This window comes from Bemisia tabaci, chromosome 8, assembly GCF_918797505.1.
Source record: "Bemisia tabaci chromosome 8, PGI_BMITA_v3".
Taxonomy (NCBI): domain Eukaryota; kingdom Metazoa; phylum Arthropoda; class Insecta; order Hemiptera; family Aleyrodidae; genus Bemisia; species Bemisia tabaci.
In genome coordinates this window covers 37282591-37307999 of record NC_092800.1, presented here as the reverse complement: position 1 = coordinate 37307999, position 25409 = coordinate 37282591, and the positions used below count along the sequence as shown (strand labels likewise).

The window sequence follows — 25409 nt, the reverse complement described above, 5'->3', positions numbered from 1 at the left end:
ATGACGTTTGCAAATCGTTCCTAACCTTAAATCTAGTATGGAATTGGAAGTTTTTATCAAAGTTTGAAGTGAATGATTGTACCGCAATTTTTTTTTTTAATTTTTGAAGGAGAATATTACTGTCAGTGACTCAAAAATGGACATTACAAACTTTATCATAAACCAGGCCAAAGAGACTTTAACGGAGGCAGAACCCGCCGAAGATGTCAATCCAAATAGAAAAGTTCCTGCTTCACCCGAAGGAATGGCCATAGCTTATGTCAGTCTACTCATTATGGCAATATTCCCTATATTCTTTGGATCTTTCAGGTCCGTCAAACATCACGAATCTAAAAAGGTAAATGTGGTCAATTTTTTCTCACCTGCCTCTGTAGGATTAAAAATTATTACAGGCCTAACTCATTGATGACTTTTCAAAGATGACGGAAGCAGTCACCTTATGGTTCACCCGCATTTGTCTTTGTAGCACTTGTACACAATCCATCCAGTGGATTTACATTCTTTCTAATAAACTCTTTATCATGCAGAGAGGAATTGGTACTTTTCTCGTTTGATGCTCTGTTTCATGCCACATCTGAACGCTGTTGGTATCAGAGACGGACTGCACAATTGTCTCGATCAATATCTTTACCGAGCGTATTGTTACATTAAATGTTCGCAGCAGCACAGTTGATGACATTTTCTGCATCACTGGAATTCTCTTCATACCTACTTTAAGCATTTAAAGCATACATTAACTCTTCAGTTTACCTGATGAGGTGGATCAAGTTGTCAAACCTCAGTTACTCATTCTCCGGTTTAATAAGTCATTAAGCTTGTACATATGTTTTATTTTATTCAGCAAGCAATTTGTCTTTTTCCCTGGCCTTCCAGTGTGTTTATGTAATTATCAAGAATTGAAGATTGCATCCAAGTAGTCAGCAGTCTTTGTGGAAGGGAGAGTAGACGTATTTCAATGGTTTTTACTTTAGCTTGAAATGAAGTAATCAAGACATCCTTTATCTAATCTTGGTCCCAAAGTTAACCAATTTTTTTGAAGCAATATTTAACGATTGTCAAGCTGATTAATACTGTTAATCACCTCAGGGAGGCTTCATGAGAAATCATGCAATGTCCCGGAGTTTTTATCAGAACTTTCCTGAAATTGTGATTCAATATTCCGATACTCTTAGGCACGGTAAAGAAGGGAACTTGCTGTAAAACTGTAAAGGTTTATTTCACAGCCTCTCTTGGATATGTAAATGGCTGTGAAAAAAGGCAAGCTAGAGAGGTGTGAAGAGGAAGAGAAATTCAACAGAATCACACCATGATGCCCGGCGAATGGGATGATGATTTTCATCTAGCTAGTTAATCTAGATATTTTTTAATTTAATAATTCCAAATCCTTTGAATCTTCAAATTATTTTCATAATTTTTTTTATAGCATCCAACAAAAATTATTTCCATTTCAAGCTAATCAAACATTACCTGAACAGATGATGAGTGTCAGCTGTTATAGTTATTGTAACCATGTAACCTAAGAAGCAAATCATGGAAACTGTTAGCAACCAAATGACCAATGATTATCAATCAATGGTATTTTGTACCGCTGACTTCATTATTTCAATAAATCATGTTACCTGGTACCTAATGTAATGTTCATCAAATCTTATTCTCTCATCACCTGCTTATTACTCTAGTCTCAAAATTTCTGTAAAGTATTTTGCATGAATTACCCCTGTTTTTCTTTTGGGGGTTACCAATTTTAAGTCTCAAAATTTTAAAAAATCTCTTAAACCATTTTTCGGCCGTTTAGAAAATTTTAATTTTCTCCTGTCATCATTCCTCTGAGGTTGGCTTATCTCTGTCCAAAATGTTAGTCAGAATCATTTTTGAGATAATTATTTTCATGATCGTTATTCTTTGGTTTTTATCCTTTGCTACTTTTACTTTCGCATTTAGGTATTTTATATTCATAATTTCTATTTTGGTGCATTTAGGCGAGCGGTGAGACTCCAGAACTGATGTCGAAGAAAGATGCTTTGGTTTTCCCTTTGATTGCGAGCGCTGCTCTCTTGGGACTCTATATTTTTTTCAAAGTAAGTTTCCATTTTTGTAATCATTGATAATTGGATGGATTTAACCGGATGAATCAGCCTAACTATCAGGCGATACCTAGTTATCTCTAATATTACTTATATTTTTCTAGTCATTAATCTGGGATAAATACATGGAAAAACTTAAGGCATTAATCAGATAATTTAGCTCTCTGTTTAAAAGAAAATGAGGAAATAAAAAATTAAAAATAGAAAGAGAGAATTAGTAAATGTCAAATGCAATTAAGTACCTAAGCTGATTCTGTTTGAATCTGCTCAATGAGCTTGTTCAGCAATTCGTAATTCTTGCATTTTTGGAAACTAGAGAGTGCACAGAGTTCACAGGAATTTTCCCCGATTTTTTTGAGCAATATTAACCCACGAAATACGAGTCCAAAAGTCCGTATTTTGGGCTCCCATTTAAACGCGCGCTGCTTGGCCCATCTCAAAATGGCGCCCATTATCTCCGTCCGGCGGTGGCCACACTTTTGACCCGGCGTGCCAGCGAGGTACCTCTGCATGCCTCTGCCGTGTGTGGGTCGTGTAAACAAACGAAGATTGATAACACAAATGATCCAAACAACTCGAAATCTCTTAATTTTAATTAATTTAAATCCATTTTCGACTTCAACCAAGCATTTGGCAATAATATTCATCGTATTTTACAACCAGGAGCCACGGCCTATCGGCTCATTTTAAGGTGCATTCTGAAAATCAGTCTTACAAGTCCAGTGTCCAAATCCAGACTTTCTTCTTTTACTTTTTTTTGACCATTCTCTTTTCATTTTCGCCTCAAATCAAATGTTTTGCAGTTTCTTTGTCTTAAGTATGTGGTCCTGAATTCATTCAAGAGTTAGAAGTTCACCATTTATTTAGTATTATAAGCCTTTTGACCTCTCAAGCTTTACCGATATGATCTCATGTAGTTCAAGGTTTCTTTGGCCCAAACCAAGTGATTACACATCTGATGTGTGTCATATGGCTCTTCAAATTCGCAGTTTAGAACTAAATCAGAGACAGTTCTGCTCTCTTGTTGTTCAATGTTTTTCATAAGTGTTTGTTCGTGTCTGTTCTTTATAAGTGACCACTGTAGTGCATATACACAGCTATGCTATCGGTACAGGTATTATTTCTTGTTTTCTTCAGTCAGGACTTTCTCTTAAGCGCAATAATTTACCAAAGAAATTCACCTAGTTGCGTAAATAATTTGGTGTATAGATATTCTGTTACTTAATGTCTCCTTGCGGTGATGCAAAGTTTCTGAGATCTGTCACAAGTGGATTTTGCATTTAGACGGTCACTCTTGTCTGATAAAATTACTGCTCTAGCAGCTTCAAATTTATACTTTGATCTCTGATTCATCACTAAATGACACTCATGCGGTGTGCATTTATCTTTAATCAGTTCAAAGCTATTTCGACAATGAATCATCAAAGGTCCGATCGAAGAAGGAATTTTCTGGTGAGTGCTGCGGCTGAACCAACATCACAACTCAACTTTCAAAAGCATCAACTTATAAAAATTTATCAGGAAGTGGTAATGGTAAGAGGAAATCATGGTAGTGCTCGCTTCTTTCATAAGCAAATTGTGCGCTTAAAATTTCAAAATCTACTCACCTGCATGTATATTTGAAGAGGAATACGACATGATATGTAGCAGGCTACACTTCATCTATGAATAATACGTAAATTTGCCTTGAGAGCATTCTTAGGAAACTTCCACAATTTTTAGTTTTGTTCCTGGGAGAAAATTTTGAGATGACTCTGCTGGTATTCCCAGGGTCTTTTCAGAAATTTTGTACTTCATAGGTATCATCAAATACTTAAGTATCAACAGATATTGTACAAGACAGAAAATTTATTTGAGGATTCCTGCTAGTATGTTGTGTTTCCTGCAGCAACAAGGCTCATCATATTTCATGGAATGAAGTAATCAAAAACTACTTACTAACCTACAGCTTCGTCAGTTTCATGTCTTTCTAGAGTGAAGAAATTATTTTTTTTCTCTCTATTTAAGAATTCAGGGTGAATCAAACCTGTCCAACAAAAATTTTAATAAAATCCCTTTGTTCAGAAACACCTAAGAATCATTTCAATGGTAAAGTTGCCGACCATTCTTGTTAAAAGTCCGAAAGTCGGCTGGTTTACTGAATTTCTCAGGTACAGACGGATGGAAGGATTTTGAAAAGACATAGAATTACATCCTCCCATAAGAATAAGTCAGGAACATGGTTAAGGTTATCTGGGGATGACATTTGTAACATTTCGTTGCATGATTTTATAATCGAAGAGAAACAGAAAGTCTGAAACTTTGTAAATCTACGTAAGTGGTTTTCTAGTTAGGCTATGACATTGATATGCTCGTTTTGTTATCAATTAATCTCCACAAAGGTAAGCATACTTACAAAGACTGTTCCACAAGAGATGCGAATGTAACTTGTGATACCTAAGTGACTTTACAAATCTTACCTGTTAAACTACCAGCTGCCCGATTATTGAAACTATGTCAGCCCGACATGAAAAGACATAGCCCTATCATATCCATGCAATATATCCGAATTTGATGTCTTGTCAGGTTGCTCTAAGCCTTCAATAATCGGCCTGCTGATTAGTTGCCAAATATTTTCACTTCCAGACGAATGATCATGTCTTGGTTCATGCTTTTGATAGCAGAGTTGTGATGTCGGTTCAGCCGCAGCACTCACCAGAAAATTCCTTCTTCGATCGGACCTTTGATGATTCATTGTCGAAATAGCTTTGAACTGATTAAAGATAAATGACACCGCATGAGTGTCATTTAGTGATGAATCAGAGATCAAAGTATAAATTTGAAGCTGCTAGAGCAGTAATTTTATCAGACAAGAGTGACCGTCTAAATGCAAAATCCACTTGTGACAGATCTCAGAAACTTTGCATCACCGCAAGGAGACATTAAGTAACAGAATATCTATACACCAAATTATTTACGCAACTAGGTGAATTTCTTTGGTAAATTATTGCGCTTAAGAGAAAGTCCTGACTGAAGAAAACAAGAAATAATACCTGTACCGATAGCATAACTGTGTATATGCACTACAGTGGTCACTTATAAAGAACAGACACGAACAAACACTTATGAAAAACATTGAACAAGAGAGCAGAACTGGATTAAGTAACTGTAGTCTCTGATTTAGTTCTAAACTGCGAATTTGAAGAGCCATAAGACACACATCAGATGTGTAATCACTTGGTTTGGGCCAAAGAAACCTTGAACTACATGAGATCATATCGGTAAAGCTTGAGAGGTCAAAAGGCTTATAATACTAAATAAATGGTGAACTTCTAACTCTTGAATGAATTCAGGACCACATACTTAAGACAAAGAAACTGCAAAACATTTGATTTGAGGCGAAAATGAAAAGAGAATGGTCAAAAAAAAGTAAAAGAAGAAAGTCTGGATTTGGACACTGGACTTGTAAGACTGATTTTCAGAATGCACCTTAAAATGAGCCGATAGGCCGTGGCTCCTGGTTGTAAAATACGATGAATATTATTGCCAAATGCTTGGTTGAAGTCGAAAATGGATTTAAATTAATTAAAATTAAGAGATTTCGAGTTGTTTGGATCATTTGTGTTATCAATCTTCGTTTGTTTACACGACCCACACACGGCAGAGGCATGCAGAGGTACCTCGCTGGCACGCCGGGTCAAAAGTGTGGCCACCGCCGGACGGAGATAATGGGCGCCATTTTGAGATGGGCCAAGCGGCGCGCGTTTAAATGGGAGCCCAAAATACGGACTTTTGGACTCGTATTTCGTGGGTTAATATTGCTCAAAAAAATCGGGGAAAATTCCTGTGAACTCTGTGCACTCTCTAGTTTCCAAAAATGCAAGAATTACGAATTGCTGAACAAGCTCATTCTCTCCTTCTATTTGAACTACATTTTGCAATTAAGAACTAAAATTTCTGGCTCAGTTTAAATACAAGAAAAGTATTATTTTTCTCCCTTTAGACATATGTTTTTTCACAAATGAGCCAGAAAATGTAGTTCCTGATTGCAAAATGTAGTCCTTTTGTCAGTTTTTCATTTGCCAGTCAAATACATTTTTTTCTTCTCATTATCTGCAAATCAAGAACTTTCGTTCGATCCTTTAGTCTTTGGATTTAAACTGTGAGCCTTTATGAATTTATGTAGTAGCTGATTTGTAAACCTGTATTTTAGGCACAAAAAATAAACAAAGAAAGCCTTATGAAATGCCTCGTCTTGTTAAGTTACAACAAAATGTTAGTTTAAATTCTATTGGCGCAATGCTGTAACTTCATGTAGACGGATACAAGCAAACCTGTAAATTTGGCTATGGACCTTTGAAGTAAATGAATCAATTATGTCCAAATAGATTTATGTCAATCTCTTTCTTTTTTTCCTGCTTGAGTTAATGACGAAGAATTCTTAACTCCACTTTCCATAATTATAGTTCTTAGTTTCATTTCTATCTTGCCATATCTGATGCTATTTATCATCTGTTTTAATTCTTGTTTCATCTTAATTTTTGTTTCAGATATTTTCTATGGATAATCTAAATGTTCTGATAACAGGGTATTTCTTCTGTCTTGGTGTTTTTGCTCTCTGTCACCTTCTTAGGTAAGATTTTTATCTCTTTTGAGCAAGTTTCTCCATCAGAAGTATCACTCACAAACACTCAGATTTTTGTTGCTGAATATGTAAACTAGGACTTTACCTAGCATAAGGTCTCTTAAGTAGCCATAAATTGAAGACGATTTCAGAAGAAAAAGCCATTATAGTGCAGGTATGCTTGTTGCTCCGAGCAACAGTCATCTGTATAAACGGTAGTGTAGCTAAGATGATTCCTACCTCCTTGTACTAATGAAGCTCTTTAGAAAAAGAATCCGGCCCATATTTTATGAGCCCTTCCCCCGGAACCTTTCTCAATTGAATGACTTCATGCTAAAAGGAACTATGTGCATAAAGTTTGCTTGCAGCATAGTTCCTTTATAAATATGCTAGCATAAATATGCCTAAATGCAGATGCTACAATACAGTTTTGAGGAATGAATTTTAGATTGGCTTTCTGAAAAGATTTTCACCATTAGGGAGTCTCTCAAAATGGCAAAAACATTTTGCAGTTCAAAAATTGGCTGATATTTTGGTGTGATCTAACTGTGTGAAAAAGGCACAAAGTATGCAAAGACGGAAAGTTGCCGATTACCTATACTTCAAAAAATTTTTGGGATCCATGTATTCAGCTGCACAAATAAATGAAAAAAAAAAAAGACGCAATTTTTTCTTTTGTACTTTCAAAAATGTTTCGAATTGTTAATGATCACAGAATTTTCAAAAATGTTTCAAATTGTTAATGATCACAGAATTTTTAAAAAGGTTTCATACAAAGAAAGATAATTAGAGATAAAAAAAGTAGAAAATTGCGACTTTTTGTTTAGGTCTCCCAAATCTCTTCTGCCTTTCCAAACAAGACCTGTGATTTTTCTCTGTAATTGATCTGCACTTTAATTTTGTATTATAGACAAGTTTTAGTCCCTCATAACATTATCTTTGGTCTGAATAACGATAGTTCAGTTAGAATTCTGTACTACCTTATGCAAAACACATTTGATCATATGCAACTACTCAAAGGTGCAAACAGTTCAACATCTTGCATACTGTAACTATTTCTTGTCTTTAAGTTACCATGTCGCAACAAGCTATGCATGAAGCTGTCAAATGCTGTCTTGATGCCTGCACTTAATAAGAACAGGTGAGGGTTGCAGGAAAATAAATTTAAATCAGGTTGAAGGCCCTTGGAATTTTAAACGCTGAGTGATTAGCAGAGTTGATTAATAGTTCTTTCAACTGCAACCTTACATTATTAGGAGCATAATGATCACTAAATGTGTGAATTATTTCCTACCTTGTCTTTATTGAGTTGATGAGCCAGTTTTTAGACGGAGCTAAAATCGAGGTTTCTAAGAGGATATCATTTTATTGCAATATTATTTTCGGTAAGACTTTATTTTGTTTTTTTTCTCTTTTCAGTCCCCTGATTTCTTCATTAGTTCCATCTGGGATTCCTAACACAAGGTTTCAGCTCACGTTTAAGGAGGATGACGAAGATGTAATCGATTATAAATTCTGTGCGCATGATATCGTTTGTCTGCTATGCTGCTCTGCTTTTGGATCTTGGTATATCTTCCAGAAGGTACCAATTATTTTACGTTATGTTATATTTTTATAGTATTTTTCTCATCTTGGGTAAATCATATGTATTGTCAGAAGAGAAAAGTAAAAATAGGTTTATTTACACGCAGAATTCCTGACAGAAATTTTGTGTCTGCGCTCATGCACCAAAAAATCACATTTTCACATAGAATTTGCAATTTTTTAATTGTATGTAAGAATCTCCAAATCCTCACAAGATTGAAAAATTGTAAAATTCCAAAAATAGAAAAAGGAAAAAAATATCTTCTCAATAGTGTTTTAAAGAAAAATGATCTTCAATACCTTTGAAATTAATTTCAGAGCCTTCCATATTAATCAGGAGATTTCCTGAATCCTGAAAAAATGTAGAAAATGTCTAAATTAACTGGAAAAAGCTTGTCCATCCAGGAAAGAGCTTTCTATGCCCTCATCTATTCATTGAGTCAGTTTGTACGTTTACCCTTTTGTGAAACATCTTATAAGTGATAAAGAAAGCCAATTTATGGATCCCAAGTGAAAAATTTCAGTGACTAAGCAGTCAAATGTATTGTGATTGGCTTCTATCCGAAATGTACATTTTCTTTAGTCTAAACCATAAGGTTCCGTGTTTTACTAAATATTTTTCTCCTGTTTTTGTATAAACTCTTTTAGCATTGGATAGCAAATAATTTGATTGGACTAGCATTTGCAATTAATGGAGTTGAACTTCTTCACATTAATAATGTGATGACAAGTTGCATTTTGCTCTGTGGTTTATTCCTGTATGATATCTTTTGGGTATTCGGCACGAATGTGATGGTTACTGTCGCAAGGTCATTCAACGCCCCAATAAAATGTAAGTCACTTTGTTCATTGTTACTAGCATGTTAGTTTTAGAATGTTCAAAAACTCTCTAGTGGGTATGTCCTGTTTGAATATTTTTCAAAGTAAAAGATTTTTTGTGAAGAATTTTCTTGAGAGTCCAAGCCAAATAAGTTCACCTATTTTTACACTGTGTCATTAGATCCGCCATTTTGATTCTTGCATTTACTTTCCATGCTAAAATGACGTCAGACAATCTTCTGTAGCAGTCTCAAAGTGTATACACTTATTTGGCGTGGACTCTAATAATAGAATGATGTTCTCTAATGTTGCTTTGATAATGCACTTTTTAAAGGATCTACCATCAGTTAGATGAATTTACCCAGAATCAGTTTAACTGTAAGACATATTGCCTAGTTTTCTCTGATGTTTTATTTTTAAACAGAAAGCTAATCAACTGAGACCTGAAATTTTTTAAGTATATTCTTCATAATCTATGATAATTTCGTAGAAAATTTGAAGGAATTATGTAGTTTAGTCCTTTGTGAAAGAATGAAAACACAAGAGAAAATTAGGGAAAAGGAAATGCGGCAAGGCCGAGCGTGGTCAAAGCTGTCCAATTTGCCCATTGTAAATAAATTTCTAATGCAAGGAATGTCCACTATAAATAAATGCGATCAGGAAAGAGTCCCCAACTTATAAGTGGGTGAAGAATAAAGCATCCAAAATTCACTTGACAGTTACCGCTCATCCCTCTGCCACGTTTTTTTTCCTGTTGCTAGTTTTTAAGGGATAACATAGTTGTGAGAAAATCACATTTGAAGTTTTGATTATGAGATGCGTCGCTGAGTTTTCGGGTGGGAAAACTGCAAAAACTTTTTTTGTAGTTGGTTGTATTCTTAGAACAATCTGCTATGCGTTTTTGGAAAAAATTTCAGTTTTCACTTTAAAATTGTTGATTTTAAACATGTTGTTGTAGGTGGTCATTCCCTTCAGTATTTAGTTTTGAGGTAAAATGGCTGATTAATTGTTCGAAAAATTAACACTAACAGGGATACCCAAAGGTACAATGATTAGAACAGACCAATAGGGGGAATAAATTTGTGTCGTGGCCTCAATTTACAATGGCCCTTGTGTAATTTCAAACTCTCTGTCATGTTTATCATGTGGTCAGTTTCCAGCAATAGTTTCTTGTCAGGACCTTTTTAGGTAGTCATTCCTGATATTTTTGACATTCATTTGCCCGAAGTTTAGCTACCTTTTTTGGAACGCAGAGTAAGGAACCAAAACTCTTCACATTTTTGGGCAAAACTTACTAACAGTTTAATGTTCTTTCTTTTGTGCCACATCTTTTAGGCTTCCTCTAAATTTTTCCCCTTTTATTTACAGTGGTCTTCCCCCAAGACTTACTAGAAAGAGGCATTTCAGGCAGCAACTTTGCCATGCTTGGATTGGGTGATATTGTGCTTCCTGGTATATTTATTGCACTTCTTCTTAGATTCGACAAAAGGTAAGGTCCTTTTTATAATTCTTTTTGTTTCTGTTAAAAAACTTTAATCTTTTTTTCTCTTTCTTTAATTTTCAGGGTCACTTATTGTGAAATTCATCTAAATTATGGTTGCCTCTTTCTACCTCATTCTCTATCGTTGTCTCTACATACATACTTGCTAACGAGTTCTAACTTTTCTGTGTGCCATCAAAATAGTGTCTAAAAACTAGCACCTAACAATAATATTCCTCCTTGGTACTTACGTGAATTTAGATAACTTTGTCTATCAAGGTTATGTTTTCTGAAATCAGTCTTTGGGTAAACTTGATTGCTGATGACTACAAGTAAAATTCCCGCAGATGCGGCTCATATCATACGGGCGCAAAATGTGCCTGATTTTGCAATCCAAGAATCACAGTAAGCAGGAGGCTGATCTTGAGGTGTGAGACAAATTTAGAGCCTTTTAAAAGAAGCCCTGAAAAAGGGAGGATTCTTAACTGCAAAAGTGAGAAAATTCTAAATTTTTGTCATGATGCAGAAGGTAGTCTCATCTTTGAGGTGAAAACGCTTGATTTTGAGAAATTATCTCTTCAGAATATTTTCCACCCTTGGCAGACTATGCAAATTGTGCACTTGTAAGTAGATTTCAGACGTCTATCATTTACTCAGTGTAATTTATGTTCAACTATACCTGCAAGAAGTCCACTGAGTTCGCTGTCTCTCTAATATGAAACAAACCTACTCTCATACAGAGGAAAATGCTCATCTCTCAAAATTAGTGTTAATATCTTGTTAATGCGTTAAATACTATTTCGTCTGTCTTATCCCACAAGCAATTCTTAATATCATTTTCCTATTCTTTGCTCTTTGCAGTCTGAACAGAAAATCTCATTTTTACTTCAATGCCACCATGTTGGCATACTTCGTGGGACTTCTTGTTACCGTAGGTGTAATGCATACGTTCAACCACGCTCAGCCAGCATTACTGTATTTAGTTCCTGCCTGTCTTGGAACTCCACTATTCTTAGCATTAATCAGAGGAGATTTCTCTGCACTCATAGCGTAAGTATTCATTTCTTTATTAAAATGAATTTTATTTTTTAAATAAATTATGTCTATCAAGTAATCTCTTCATGACTTCTGAAGAGCAGTCATTTGGAAGCAAAGATGAGAATGATAACCTACTAGAATAAAACACTTGAAATGTCTGAAACCAAATGAAAATCAATTTGAAATGTCTCAGCATAATAGAACTTACCAGTAGAAAAAAGAAATAAAATATAAAGTTATCTTACTGTACTTGTATCTTAAACTACTAAGCCATTGCGATGCCTTGATGAAACAGTCGCATGAACAGAAACATGAACAGTTGCATTGAAACAGAAGCATGCTGCGGACAACAGTGATTTCCCTGACATGTAACCCCACCATCTCAGGAACAACTTTTCAGTTTGTTTGATGTTATTACAGAAATTTTAAGATTAGAGAGTAGATAAATGAGGCATCTTTTTCCCCTCCACAATTTCATTCTTTTGTGCGTACAGAAACGCAGCTTTCACAGCGTTCAGAAACACTTCCACGCTCTATTTTCCGCAAGATTTTTGGATCGCTCGCTTTTCCCAACATCTCATTAAATTCCCTTCCACTGGAGCACTTAATGAAGCATTTTTTGAGTGAGCTCTCCTCACATGATAATCCCAGATCAGCTGCTTTATGTCATTTTTAACTTGCTTTAAAAGGCAGATAAGAATTAAGAAATCTATCAAGGACTTCTTCAATTTCTTTGAACCGGAAATAGACATATTTAACTTGAATCAGCCTATCTGCATTCCGCCTTGTTCAATTAGCTCTTGTGTTTTATCTTTTTAAACAGAGAACTAAACTATTCAAAGATTTTATTTTTCTGCAAATGTATTCTAGATTTTGAAGAATACTCTCACAAAAGTTGTAGTTTCAGAGTTGCTTGGTTTTCTGTTTACAAAATGAAACATAAGAAGAATTAAGGCAACGTCTGATGCTGTTTGGCTGACTCCAGTTAAGACCATCCAAATTAACAAGCATTTTGTAAACAGTGTCAGTTCAGGATGCAATGAACCTATGTAAGATGTGTATCTTTTAATAAAAAATCCCAAAAAATTAATCAATTTTCTTTCAAATTTTTTTGCAGATACTCAGATTATCCTACAGAAGAAAAGGAAGCTAGTGAGAAAGAAGTTACTACGAAAAGCAGCGAAACAAAATCGTCAAAACAAACTAAAAACACTGATGGTTCCAAGAGCAAAACAAATTAGTGTTAAATGTGGACAAAGCTACCACAGGATAATGGTGTGCTCTACTCTGCTTACACAATATATACTATAAAAAATAGCACATTTCTGAATGACGCACACCTTATGTTTCCAATACCCTCATGAACAAAACTACCTGCATCGAAAGTTCATTTTTGCCTAGTATTTTTTCTATACTTTTCTTGCATTCACCCTTCCTTTTCTAGAATAAATCTTCCTTAGTATGTTCGTATCTTTCTCCACCGTTGAAGATGACAGTCGTTATCTTGTGGTTGATCAACCTTTTTTCCCGCCTCAAACAATTCTGTAATGTACGTATTCTCTCTCGATTTATTCGGCTTTAATGTTCCTCTTCCTTTTCCTTCATCTCTGACGTTAGAAGTCAAAATTATTGTGCTTAAGGGCTTCCAAATTTTTTCGTTTCCAATATTTAGTTTTGCTCTTCATGAAAAATTTCTCACCTCAATTCATAAACAACTTAATTTCAGGTATGTTATTGTGAAAATTTCTTGAATTATTGTTTTAATTGTTTTGTACTCATTGCTGTTCGCTCGTTCTGAGTATTGAGACTCTATCATCGACTAAGTATCATCTAATTTTGTTTTGATTATCGTCAAAGCCTCTGTGATCGATACAACTACACGTAATAGGATTCTGTATAGATTTTCTGCAAAAATTCTTTTGAAGATAAGTTCTATGTAAACTAATTTCTAGAGTTCTGCTAGTCTGAACAGGTCTAAGCAGGTTGGGAACAAGAAATGTCAAGGAGGGCAGTCTTGTATTTTATTGTTCATTTATTAGTTCTACTCTCAAGAAAAATTCAGTTTCATATTCTGCCTTGCCCTTACATGGCCTATTTCGTATGTCAAGAGACTTGTCAGTTACAAGTTTTTTTAGTTTTTATTTCAGTCGACACTCCAATTTTTTTTTGTTATTTTTTTTTTTTGTATTTTTAAGAAGATTTTTGTTCACCCCTTTTTTCTGCCGTGAATCATTATGGTTTGATTTATCAAAACAACGTCAGGATTTAATGCAGGATTTTCAGTCAAGTACTTAATATTTGAATAGTGATATGTATTTGGTAAATTGATATGATATGGACTGTTTTTATTGGCTTAGTCAAGGAGTCTTCGCAAAGAAGTTGCAAATTTGCATATTGGTGATGAGACTTGAAAAGTTTGCATCGCAATTGGAGTCTTTCAAAATTTTGGCTCTTATTTTACTTTTGCATTGGAGTATTACCTGATTGTAATAATTATAATATTCTCAGAGACAAATAAGAGTTTAAAAAAAAGTAACTCAAGTTTCTTATCATCAGATTCAGATCCAGCTCTGTTATGAAAATGTATGGAAAGCTCTCAAACAGAAAATTCTCCACTGTTTACAGACATAGGCACAGCACTATAGGATATTGTAAATTAAACAGATTTGACTTAAATCAGTCAAACTACATCAATTATTGCCTAATTTTCTCCAGTGTTTCAGTTGTCAAGCGGAAAACAAAACAATCTGAAACTTGAAATTTTGTGAGCATGTTCTTCATAATCCAGGGTAAATTCACAGACATTTTTAAAGATGTTAAGCACTTCAGTTCTCTGTTCAAGGGTTATAGCGCAAGAGAAAATTAGGTAACTTGAAATTCAGGAAGGCTGATTTTGTCCAATGATCATCTATTGAATTAAATAAATACTTTTTTGTGGGTACCTAATCGAAAATTTGTCAACTGAAACTTTAAGTTTACAAATTAAGAGATGAAAGTTCAATAGAAAGATGTATGTTGTCCAAAACTAACTAAAACATTGTTTTATACATGATTCAATGTAACCAATGAAAAAATATTGATCCCAGCAATAAATTGGGGCTAGTCTTTTTACACAAATTCCCATGAAATGTGCAAGTCATCATGTGAATTTTACGCTGGTTTTTCTTGTTGATTTCTTTTCTCCTCTTAATTTGTTGATAATCCTGCTATATTTTTTTATCTTCAGACGTTGTAATCATGGTAACTTTAAAACGCGAATCATTGGTAGATTTAGACTGTAATTTATACCAACAACTAGATGAATTTTAATTTTGAATTATTTTATTTTTATACAGTTTGTGTTTTATAAAAACTTCACTTTATATTTTTCATTACGGTCTTTTTTTTCTGATTTTGTAGGGATGCTTTTACTTTATAATCTCTTTTGTTACGCACTTGAGGCGCTGAATGCAAGAGGGGCATTTCTCGGTTTCGGTGTTTCAGAATGTCTGTTGCTAATTCATGTCTTAGAGAAGAATGTAATGGGGGATTTTCTCAGACTTTTCTCTTAAGAAAACTGCAGAATCCGGAACAATATTTGGTAAAATTTCTGTAAAATGTATGCATTCACTCTCCTTACAATGAACAAAATATTAGAGAAGATTTTAAAACACTGCCAGTAAGAAAAGCCCATCTTGCATTAAGTGCTTCAACTACTGCGATTGCCTTTGATGAGGCCCAAATCTACGCAACATTTTTGGAGAAGTCATTAAATTGAGAATTGGTGGCTTTCAGAATGTTTCTGGCATTTAGATAAATTGTAATCAGTCATAAAATAATTTTTTACGATCCCCATCGAAAATTTCTTCAGCAGGCCAAAAATATAGAGTGGCTACTGTAATAAATTGAATTATCTAGAGCCTAAGATGTAGTTAAGTGTAAACTAGAATCTTTTTTCTTTTCCCGTTTTTTATAACTCAATTTTTCTACATAATTGCACCTAAGTTTATCCCTTCCTTCCAAGGTTATTTGCAAGAATTATTACTGTGAACTCCATTCAGGAGCTATTTGCTAATCCTAAATTTCTATATGTTATTAAGCTGAATTGGACGGATTCAACCAAAATGAGCTTAGTTGTATAAGACGTTTCCTAAGCACCCCTCATGCTTAATTGTTTCAATAGAAAACCAATCAACATTCTGACATGAGAATTTGTGAGTATATTCCTTACATTCCTGGGAAAATACACGGGAAGTTTTTAGGCATTATGTTGCTTGGTTCTTAGTAAAAAAATTAAAACTTGAGAGGAAATTAGGAAACATGAAATGCAGTTAGGTTGATTCTGCTTAAATCCGTACAGTTGGTAGTCATAAAACTATTTTAGTAATTTTTTTGTTTTCGCTTTCAACTGAGCTCTCCTTGATGAAATCCAAATGTAATTTTAAAAGAGACAGCAATAAAAAATCACTAAAAATATCTACAAGATCATTTGACAGAAAAACAGTGATTTTGCCATCGTTTGCTAAAATTTAATACAATAATACAAATCCAATGATAGAGGTAGAAAGTTATCTGAGCGCAGTTTTTCCTGATTGAGAAATGATGTTTTGTGCAACATAAGTTACGATCAATCAGTTTTATATTTAATTTTAGTGTTTGATGGTAGAATCTCCATTTTATTTTTGTTGACCATTCTATTGCATCAAATCGTAGTTATTCATAGTTGAAACTACTTGAGTTCAGACGAAACCACACCTAAATGAGGCAAAGTCTGTGCATAAGAATGGTTAAGCACCTGAGACACATGTTTCCATAACCTTCAATTCTTCCATTTAGACCTAAATTTTGGAAGTTTAAATTATTCTTTGTACTTGTTTGGAACCCTCTTTTATTTTGACTTTCTATGTGAAAAACAGCCTTTGAAAAGCGATAAAGCTGGTTTTGTTTTGCTTTGAAAAAATCAGCACAAACGGAAATTTTGAATTGCTACAATTTAGTCATGCTTTCTCCAAGTTTAGCCATTGGTAACTTTCATGAATCCAGTTCATCGATGGCAAAGTGTGAAGGGCAAAAAACTAGTTCAAAGTATTATATTTGAAGGGGAAAATCATGGAAGCTCGCACATTGACGTTGCAACTCAGAATATGATAATTTACTACTTGTTGCAAGATTTGGCGATTTGTGTATGAACGGTGAAATGACAGGAACGCGTTTCTTGTTTGCAGTGTTCCAACCTCTCCACTCCCATTTTATTTTACCAAAGCAAACAGACCAATGCTATTGCTTGAAATTTTCATGTGTTATTCTTCACTCAAAGAAGAAAAATCAGAGAAATTTTTAAAAAATGATGTTGAATATTTTTCCATTTAGAAAATGAGGTTTGATAGGAAATTTGCTACATTGCAAATGAAGACATGCGTTCTTGCAGTTTCATCATTGATATGGTGTCTGCTTCTATCAGAATCTCTAGATTGATTTCTTATTGCTGTCTCCTTTAAGAGCCTGTATCTGTTTAAGTTTATATCTTGTGAAACTTTAGTGCAATTTTAGTGGTATGTATTATTTCATCCTTTTTTATGACTCCTACCCTACCCCAATTATTTTGACTAGGTAATCACAAAGAGAAGGACTATTCATGACTCATGGGGAAAAAATTTTCCTTTTGTTTTTCAACAGATGTAAATATTATTTACCTACCTACCTATGTTGAACATTTTATTGATTGTTGCAGATCTCAAACAATCATTTCTAATAAATTTGTGTTGATTGTAGCCCATTTTTTTCTTTTTTGGACCCTTTAATAGTATCACCCAAATGGAAGGAGGAATATCAGGTGATAGTTTAACTGATATTTCGCTTTTATGCATGTCATTTTCTCAAACATATGTGATGAGCTCTGAAATCCTTCCCCACTCTTTCTCTAAATTTTCATCCTGACAGCATAGAGCTCATTTTGATCGGGTGTTTATCGAAAAGTCACCAACGTTTGAAGAATTGACAGTGCAAGATCTCAGTGGCTAAAGACGGACGGAGGTTTCCACTAAGTTGTAACATTTATTGTTGTGCATCATTTGGTTGATAGAAAAATTAATTTGAACTCAATTTCATAGAATAAATTTGAAAATTCATTCTAACTAAACTGTGTTACATCAAAATGTTGGGTTTTTAATGAGTTTTTAGCGTCAGTAATGGAGAGGAGCGGTGGTAAAAGTATTGTCCCAATTTATTATTTTTACACTTTTCGAGAATGCGCCTCAGAAATTATTTCCACATGCATTTAGTGCGAAATGCAGAAAAATGGGACAGAATGATATGAAGGGCTTGAAAGACAAGGTGCGTACGTGCAGTTTTTGAACAAATATATATACCTATTCATGATTTCAATTAAAACTAGTCTGAAAATATATTCTGTGAAAAATTCACGACTAACATCTAATTTTTATGCGTAAAAAATTGAAATTCGACTTTTTCTCTGCCGTACGACTTCATGTAATTTTAAAACTTAAAAGACGTATTTCTTGAAAAATCAAAAACTGCACTTGTGCACTTTGTCCTCCAAGCCCCTCATATGTATTAGGAATGGTTGTGAAATGTTGACTTGTGTGATGTCAAATAGAAAATCACAATATTGGCAATATCATTCTCTACACTATAGACATTACTTTGTTGTGGTCAATGAGCCGGTGAGAATTTTTTGATCGTCTATTGGGGAGTTTTACATCATAAAGGACACGGGAGACCTCTGTACATCAGTTTTCAAAAGAGTCATTGTTGTAAGATTTTTTTAAAATTTTATATTTTTTGAAAACTTTCCTTTTTGTCCATTCTAGAATTTTAAGTTTGAATTAACTAAGTAAAGCTAACTGACTTGTGTGATATAACGTAAAATGAAAATTTTTGCATGAAAGTAATCTTTCCGTCTCAAGTATAACTGGTTCATGTCGATTTTGAGAGTTTGGACTGCAAAGGAAAAAATTCTTTTGGGCCGAAACCAGTGATCGAGTCCGATGTTTTAAATTTTCGCGCCATTTACGTGGCGCACAAATTGGGCCAATCGTGCAGCTTCTGAAAAACAGAGGTGCTGCTACCTGTGGCCAATCGTCGCACTGCATTGCACGTTGTCAAATAATTTTGTAGGTTAGAAATCACTTCGGCTGCCATTTCAACAATTTTAGGCCGCGTGTGACTTCGCGAAAACCTAATTCACCATGCCGAAGAGAGGTAAGCAAGTGTTTTTATTCATATTAACTCCCTTTGCACAAGCTCCATATCATCGTTTTTACTTATTCAACCATTATTTCTCTTTTCTCGCTGCTTTCCTTACAATAGTTACCACCCTCTCCAGCCACGCTATTGTACCCGTACGGGTACGCGGCTGAGCGTCGCGTACTTTTTTCCCCAAGGCATCTACAAGACTTTAGATTTTCTAGCACGAATTCAGACATCTCTTTCAATACATCATACTGAAATTGACTAGTTGCAATATAGTTCCCAATTGATCGTGTCACCATCGCAGGTGCTCATGCTCATTTGAGGTTACTTACTTCCAGTCTAACGAGTCCTTGAATATGGTGGAGGATTCTGAATCAATTGAAAGGCATTCAGTCATTCAATATTGGATTCCAGACTTTCTGAGTTTGTTCGAAAGTTCTAAATCCATTATCTTGCATCAATCCCTAATTTTTCAATCTGCGCAATGAGTCTCCAAAACCCGACGGTCAGAGGCTTCCAAAATTAACCCGATGAAGTACATACTGTTAATCTCAACTAGATACAATTTTGAAAATTGCTGCATTTCTCCTGTGACGCTCTCTAGACAGCTTTAGAAAAGTAGCTATTTTATGTGCAGTATAGCTTTCAACGCAAGGTCTGGAAAGTAGCGACTAGAGTTAATGCCAAATTAGTATCCTTTTGAAAGTGATGAAGATGGTTCTCTTCATGTGAGTACCGCAGTTTTCTGCCCATATTATGCCGTTGGGTTCACGCAGCATATTTCTATTTCCTTTACCTCTTCATGCTGATATGATTTAAGAACAAGCGTGTCATTGATGTCATCTAGACGTAGCGTCCAATATGTCAGCAGTCAATCACTCTCAGGCTGCAAGTGACAAGGCTGCTGTCATTCCATTTTGGTGGTGCTGTTGCCCTGCACAAATAAATCCATTGGTTTACTGCATGTGTCAGTCGAAAGTGAACTACTATCGACCTATCTGACTTGGTTTAAATTGTGTGAAGACTTGCGATGGTACCCATATCTGGATGCCCAACGATATCCTTAGGCTGTCCAAATTGTTGAGATGTATGTATCAACCTGAAGAACTGAACGATACCTATGTTTAAACTTCACTGTGACAAGGCAGCTTTTTAATGGCCTTTGCTGAATGTTGGTTTGTTTCATTCATACTCTCGAGCGAGGGTAGCCGGAGACTTAGACACTTAGTAATTTCAATGCACCTCATTTGAAAGTCTACAGCTCTAATATGAGGGCTTGATTAAAGTGAACTGACTGGTAGGAGCACTCATTAGAAGTTTAAGGAGAACCTAATTTTTCCATTAGTATTCATCTCCATCAAGCACAACTCATTAAAGTGTCATCTCGTTGTTTGGATCATTTATTCATTATTCACATCTATCTCTTTTCAGGGCGTGTGGGAGCCGCTGGTAATAAATTCAAAGTGTCCTATGGTCTTCCCGTAGGCGCTGTCATCAACTGTGCTGACAACACAGGTTTGTGCTCTTGTATTTTCTTCTTTCAAAAATGGGTAATTTTTATGTTTTTACAAAACTGCTGGAACAATCGTGATATTCAGGTGAAAAACAGGCAATTTTTTGTTTTTACATAAATCGCTGGAAGATTTATGTATTTGCCGGATACTGAGATGAAAATTATACTTAATTCTTATGTTTTTACCCAATTGCTGGAGACATGGTGTATTTTTTGAACCTGCCTTAAATTCGCAAAAAAATGTTTATTGAAACAAAACTAAAATAGATTTTTGGATTAAGCCCAGGAGTTGGATTTGGATCATTAATAGCACATATAAATGTTTTTGTTCCACTAAGGAGTACCTTATTAATGCACCAAATCCCAAACCTTGGCTAAATCCTAAAATCTATCACGGTGTTGCTCCAAAATCTACTAAATTCATCAACACATCTCTGTTCAGAGCGGTACCGAGTGTGCAATGGTTTAAACTACAAAGTAGTCATGCAGTACTGCGCACAATTTGCATTCACAATGCATGTTCAAATTTATATTTGTTTTTAGAACTTCAAGAAAGGAGAAGACTACGAACACTTAAAAACATTGAAATCACATGTGAGAAACAGTTTAAGACAGTTTGCTAACTTAGAGCAGATTGTCTCACATCTTTCTCTGGGCCACCCTGACCCAGGGCTTTTGGTGGTCTGAAAAACCTGGTAAGTCAAGGAATCCACAGTAATCTGGAAATGTTCGGAAATTCTTAAGAAAAGTCGGGGAATTATGCAAGGAGAGTGTAGAAGAAGTACGTGTAGTTAAAAGTCCAATTGGAAGTTTGTCTCAAAGGGTAGGGAAAGTCAGTGAATTCTAAAATTTTGGAGTCTGGGAAAAGTTAAAAATTCAGGAAAGTAGAAAATAAAGAAAAATTGGAAACTGTGTGATCACCAAAGACTCAGAGTCAAGTCTCTTTCGATGCACCAATTTGAAAATGGGCAGTACGAACTATGCAAATCGTATGTTAAAGAGTTAATCTTGCACATTTCTGATGAGCTGAAGGTAACCTCTGAACGATTTTGCCTGTGAAAACTCTATTTAGAACTGAGGAACGAAAAGATAAGATAAAAAACACATCCAAAAATTGCACCATTCAATTGAAATTTACATGCTAACCAATGGGCCATTTGATGTTTGATGCATTCAGGTTGATGTGACTTTTGTCTTATCTTTTCTTTCCCCAGTTCTAGTCGGCTGTATCTCTCATGTGCAACAGAATCATTTCGTGTCATGAATTATTGTCAAGGAAACTCTACAGATTCTATTTCCTTTGCATTTTGAGTACTGAAAGAATAATTTTTTGTTTTGCAGGAGGTAAGAACTTGTATGTCATCGCCGTCAAGGGATACCATGGTCGATTGAACCGATTGCCTGTTGGCTCTGTCGGAGACATGATCATCGCCACAGTGAAGAAGGGAAAGCCTGAGCTGCGTAAAAAGAGTAAGTTTACGGTTCTGTTTTCTCTCTACTTTTTCTCTACTTCGATTTAGTTGACTTGACGTCTATCTTCTCCCAGCATGTTCATACAGCAGCTAAGCGGAATGAAGCTGTTCCCTTATTTTTTTAGGGTCGCCTTTTGCGAAAAAGACTGCAAAAACTCAGGGAATAAGATGGTACAACCTTGGTGGGATGTTAAAAGTAGGGTTGCCTCGGTCAGGGAAAACCCAAAATGTCAGGGAAAATGACGTAAGTGTCGGAGAAGAATTGTTAAGTTACCTTGTTTTGTTTTCTAGAATGGGTTTGACAATAGGTACCAACAACAGATTTTATGTGGAAACTATTTTAAATTACATCTCTCAAATCACTGAAATATCCATAATTGAGGAGTTCTTTGGAACAAGGGCATAAAAGACTTGCAATGCTGCTAAGTTACTGCAACTTAGTAAATCGTTTCCAGTTGAACAGTTTGAAAGCCTTGCTAGGATTTATTTCCGAAAAAATCTTATAATTTGGTTTAGTATTCAGTGAAAACATTAGCATGTATGTGTAACTTAGTTCGCTGCATATTGAATGCAAAGTCCCACAATCTTAGCAGCATTGCAAGTCTTATATGCCCTTGTTCCAAAGAACTCCTCAATTTTTAGGAAATTTACCATAATGTGTCAGAGAAACATCCTGGAATTTAATTTTTGAAATTTTGTGGCAACCCCGTACGAGAAAAAAACCCAGGGTTGCCACTTGGTTTTTTTTAAAAATTAATTAATTAAAAATGAGAATTGAGTATGTGCTAATTATTATTATTTTTCCTTCCTCAGTCATGCCCGCAGTTATCATCAGGCAAAGGAAACCTTTCAGAAGGAAGGATGGTGTTTTCATCTACTTTGAAGACAATGCTGGAGTTATCGTAAACAACAAAGGAGAAATGAAAGGTTAGTCAAATCAAACTTTTTCATGATTATAATATACCTCATAAATTTATGTGAAGTTGTCTCAAACTTCAACGGAAGAGGCAGGGGTGCAGAAGCTTCCAAGCAATGCTAGCGGCGTGGTCAAGAATGTGGCGAAATGAGAGGAAGTCTGTGTGAATGGGGTGCATAGAGGAAGATTGTTAGATTTTCTTGATCCATCATACTTGAAAAGACCAGTGTGCGATATCCCAAGTTTTTCTTTTCCTTTCTCAAAATCTTTGCAAGAGAACTTGTTATTAATCTTAGGGTGTCAATAGATCTGGAAACTGGGAATTTTCAGGGACTTTCATCAGGTATAAAAATTTTATGATAAAAACTGAACTACTGTGAAAATCTTGAAACTGAGAATGTGAAGAAAACAATCGCTGTCCGTTAAATCCATATGCGTCCCAGTTTGGTTTGCAGTTCAATGCCCTAAATCACACTCTGAATCAAGACCAATCTACACAGGTCAGTCATCCTTAAGGACGAGTTTTGGAACTCACTGGGCAGTGACAAAGTATTGAGTGCCTGCAATGTACTTCTTATGGGAGCAGCCAATGTGACCTAGCATTGAGTGCAGCCAAGTTAAGCCCGGTCGGGGTAGTAGATTTTCAAAAGATACGCACTGACTGACCTGTGTAGATTGGTCTTGTTTGGATTAGTGAATCGAGGCATTGCAATTTTATGCAAAGCAAGGTTCATGTGTCTCTGTCATTTACTGTGAAAGTATCGCAAGAAATGTTTCCCTTTTAGTTCTTCGCGCACAGTATGTCCCTGTGAAAAGTCAAAGAATTTTATTTATTTTAGCCCGAAAAAACCTGGAATAGTTAGATAATTTTTTCTTGCCAAGTCTGTAGATGCCCTGAATTTGGGTCTTCGAAGGGGTAAGGTTTGGAACTATCCATACCTTTGCAAAGTGGATGACCTAACAGCGTTGTAACACAGTAAACAGTGTTGGCAAAGCAAAAAGTGGGGTTATCATTTGTGCAACAATTTCCCACATCTCCACCAAATGAGAATAAAAAATATTACTGTGACCTAAATTGAATCAGTGAGAATGTAAACACACCAACTTGGAAAAATGAAAATGTCATAGAGGCACAAAAAACTGTACTAAAGGTGAAGGAGACACCACAAAAAAAAGCTTTTCTTCGAGACACTTTAAAGGGCTTGTCCTTGGAACTTGTCTTTTGTACCCAAAAGCTTTATCATAGTAAAAAATAACCAATTTAGTAATTTATTAGTAATTTTTTTTAACTAACCTGCATGAAGGCACGAAAGCCTTAATTATTAAGCCGAAATTAATTGTAAACTTTTTACTTCTACACAGGCTTGAGATAAAAGCTAATTAGCTTATTTTATAATTGCAATTTATATGTTTTGTTAAACTATTATCCTAATTATTACATTATTCATTCGAAAAGTCCTGTTCATCACTCATAAAAAAATCTGAGAATGATAAATAATATTAGTAGATAGATTATTATAAATATATTATAACTTATATATTATTATAACTTCTTCATCTACTGTTCAGTTTTTGGTGTCCTGAACATTTTCATTTTCAGAGTTGGTTTGTTTTTATTCTTACTGATTCAAAAAATCCATCTAATGATTTTGATTGATGTACGTATTGGAAAAACTGACTGATGATTGAAGAGATTTAAACATTTAAAGGAAAATGCTTGCCCATAAAGATCTCTGTTGCCACTGTTAACTACAAACAAGAAAAACCTGTGCTACAAATCCTTGAAAATATTTCCCTTGGATTAAAACTTCTGAGCTACATTAACAGTCCCCTAATTTGTGCAAAAGTATCACTTATAGTTTGACCTGCCCCAATAAATGATTATTTCGTTTTTGTGTTTTCCAGGTAGTGCTATTACCGGCCCAGTTGCAAAGGAATGCGCAGATTTATGGCCCAGGATAGCCAGTAATGCCAGCAGCATTGCATAAATTTCCAGCAAATAATTGGACGTAATCCAATTTTTCCTTTTTAACTTCATAACTTCATGTTTTCATTAATTGTGTTTTGTTACGTGACAAATATATTTTTCACCTCTCTCTCTTGGTTTTCAAACAGCTTCATTTCCCATATCACTATCCTGGAGGAGGTTCAGTAATTTTGTAGAGGTGTCCTAAGATGAGTCACTTGTTACCAGTACCGTGTTTGTTTACTTTCGATTTGCAGGCGCGTTCAATGAATTTACACCTCTGCACAAAGCATCATTCACTACTATCCATCTTGAACACAATCGTCTTATGATTGTTTTCTAAAAAAATTACTTATCAGTAATGATCCACAACTTTAATGTGGTTGTGATTTCTGTGAGGCCAAAAATTTAAGTTTTGCAAGGTTTGAAAGTATTAAAAAATCCATCCAAGCTTCTGTTCTCGCTTCTGTAAGAGTCGAATGTTTTCATGTGGATAGTAGTGATGCAAAAATGCCTGCAAATTGAAATAAAACTGATGTTGACTCATCTGACAACACCTCTACTTACTCTCGAAACAAAAATTTTAACTTCGAACTACTAAAATCATAGTTCATGTGTCCATAATAAGTGAATTTTGAAATATTTTCAAGACGATGAAAACACTTGTCTATTGATTGACTGGTAATAGAATTACAACAGTGAACTGTCACGTTTAGAAATTAACAAAAAATCTGATGCTGAAT

General features: G+C 35.0%; 2 protein-coding genes across 2 annotated transcripts; both read left to right on the top strand.

The window, feature by feature from the left end:
* The first annotated feature begins 22 nt into the window (after positions 1 to 22).
* Positions 23 to 17358, top strand: LOC109038762 (minor histocompatibility antigen H13). Its single transcript, XM_019053947.2, has 8 exons — positions 23 to 337; positions 1980 to 2078; positions 6614 to 6696; positions 8107 to 8269; positions 8920 to 9103; positions 10459 to 10579; positions 11432 to 11620; positions 12726 to 17358. Exons 1-8 carry the CDS (start codon positions 137 to 139, stop codon positions 12847 to 12849), a joined length of 1164 nt encoding a protein of 387 aa, XP_018909492.2. The 5' UTR covers positions 23 to 136; the 3' UTR covers positions 12850 to 17358.
* A 1298-nt stretch (positions 17359 to 18656) lies between these two features.
* Positions 18657 to 24796, top strand: RpL23 (ribosomal protein L23). The gene is made up of 5 exons (XM_019053971.2): positions 18657 to 18808; positions 20231 to 20314; positions 21654 to 21782; positions 22598 to 22711; positions 24606 to 24796. The coding sequence occupies exons 1-5, from the start codon at positions 18796 to 18798 to the stop codon at positions 24686 to 24688; spliced, it is 423 nt and encodes a 140-aa protein (XP_018909516.1). The 5' UTR covers positions 18657 to 18795; the 3' UTR covers positions 24689 to 24796.
* The last annotated feature ends 613 nt before the right edge of the window (positions 24797 to 25409 follow it).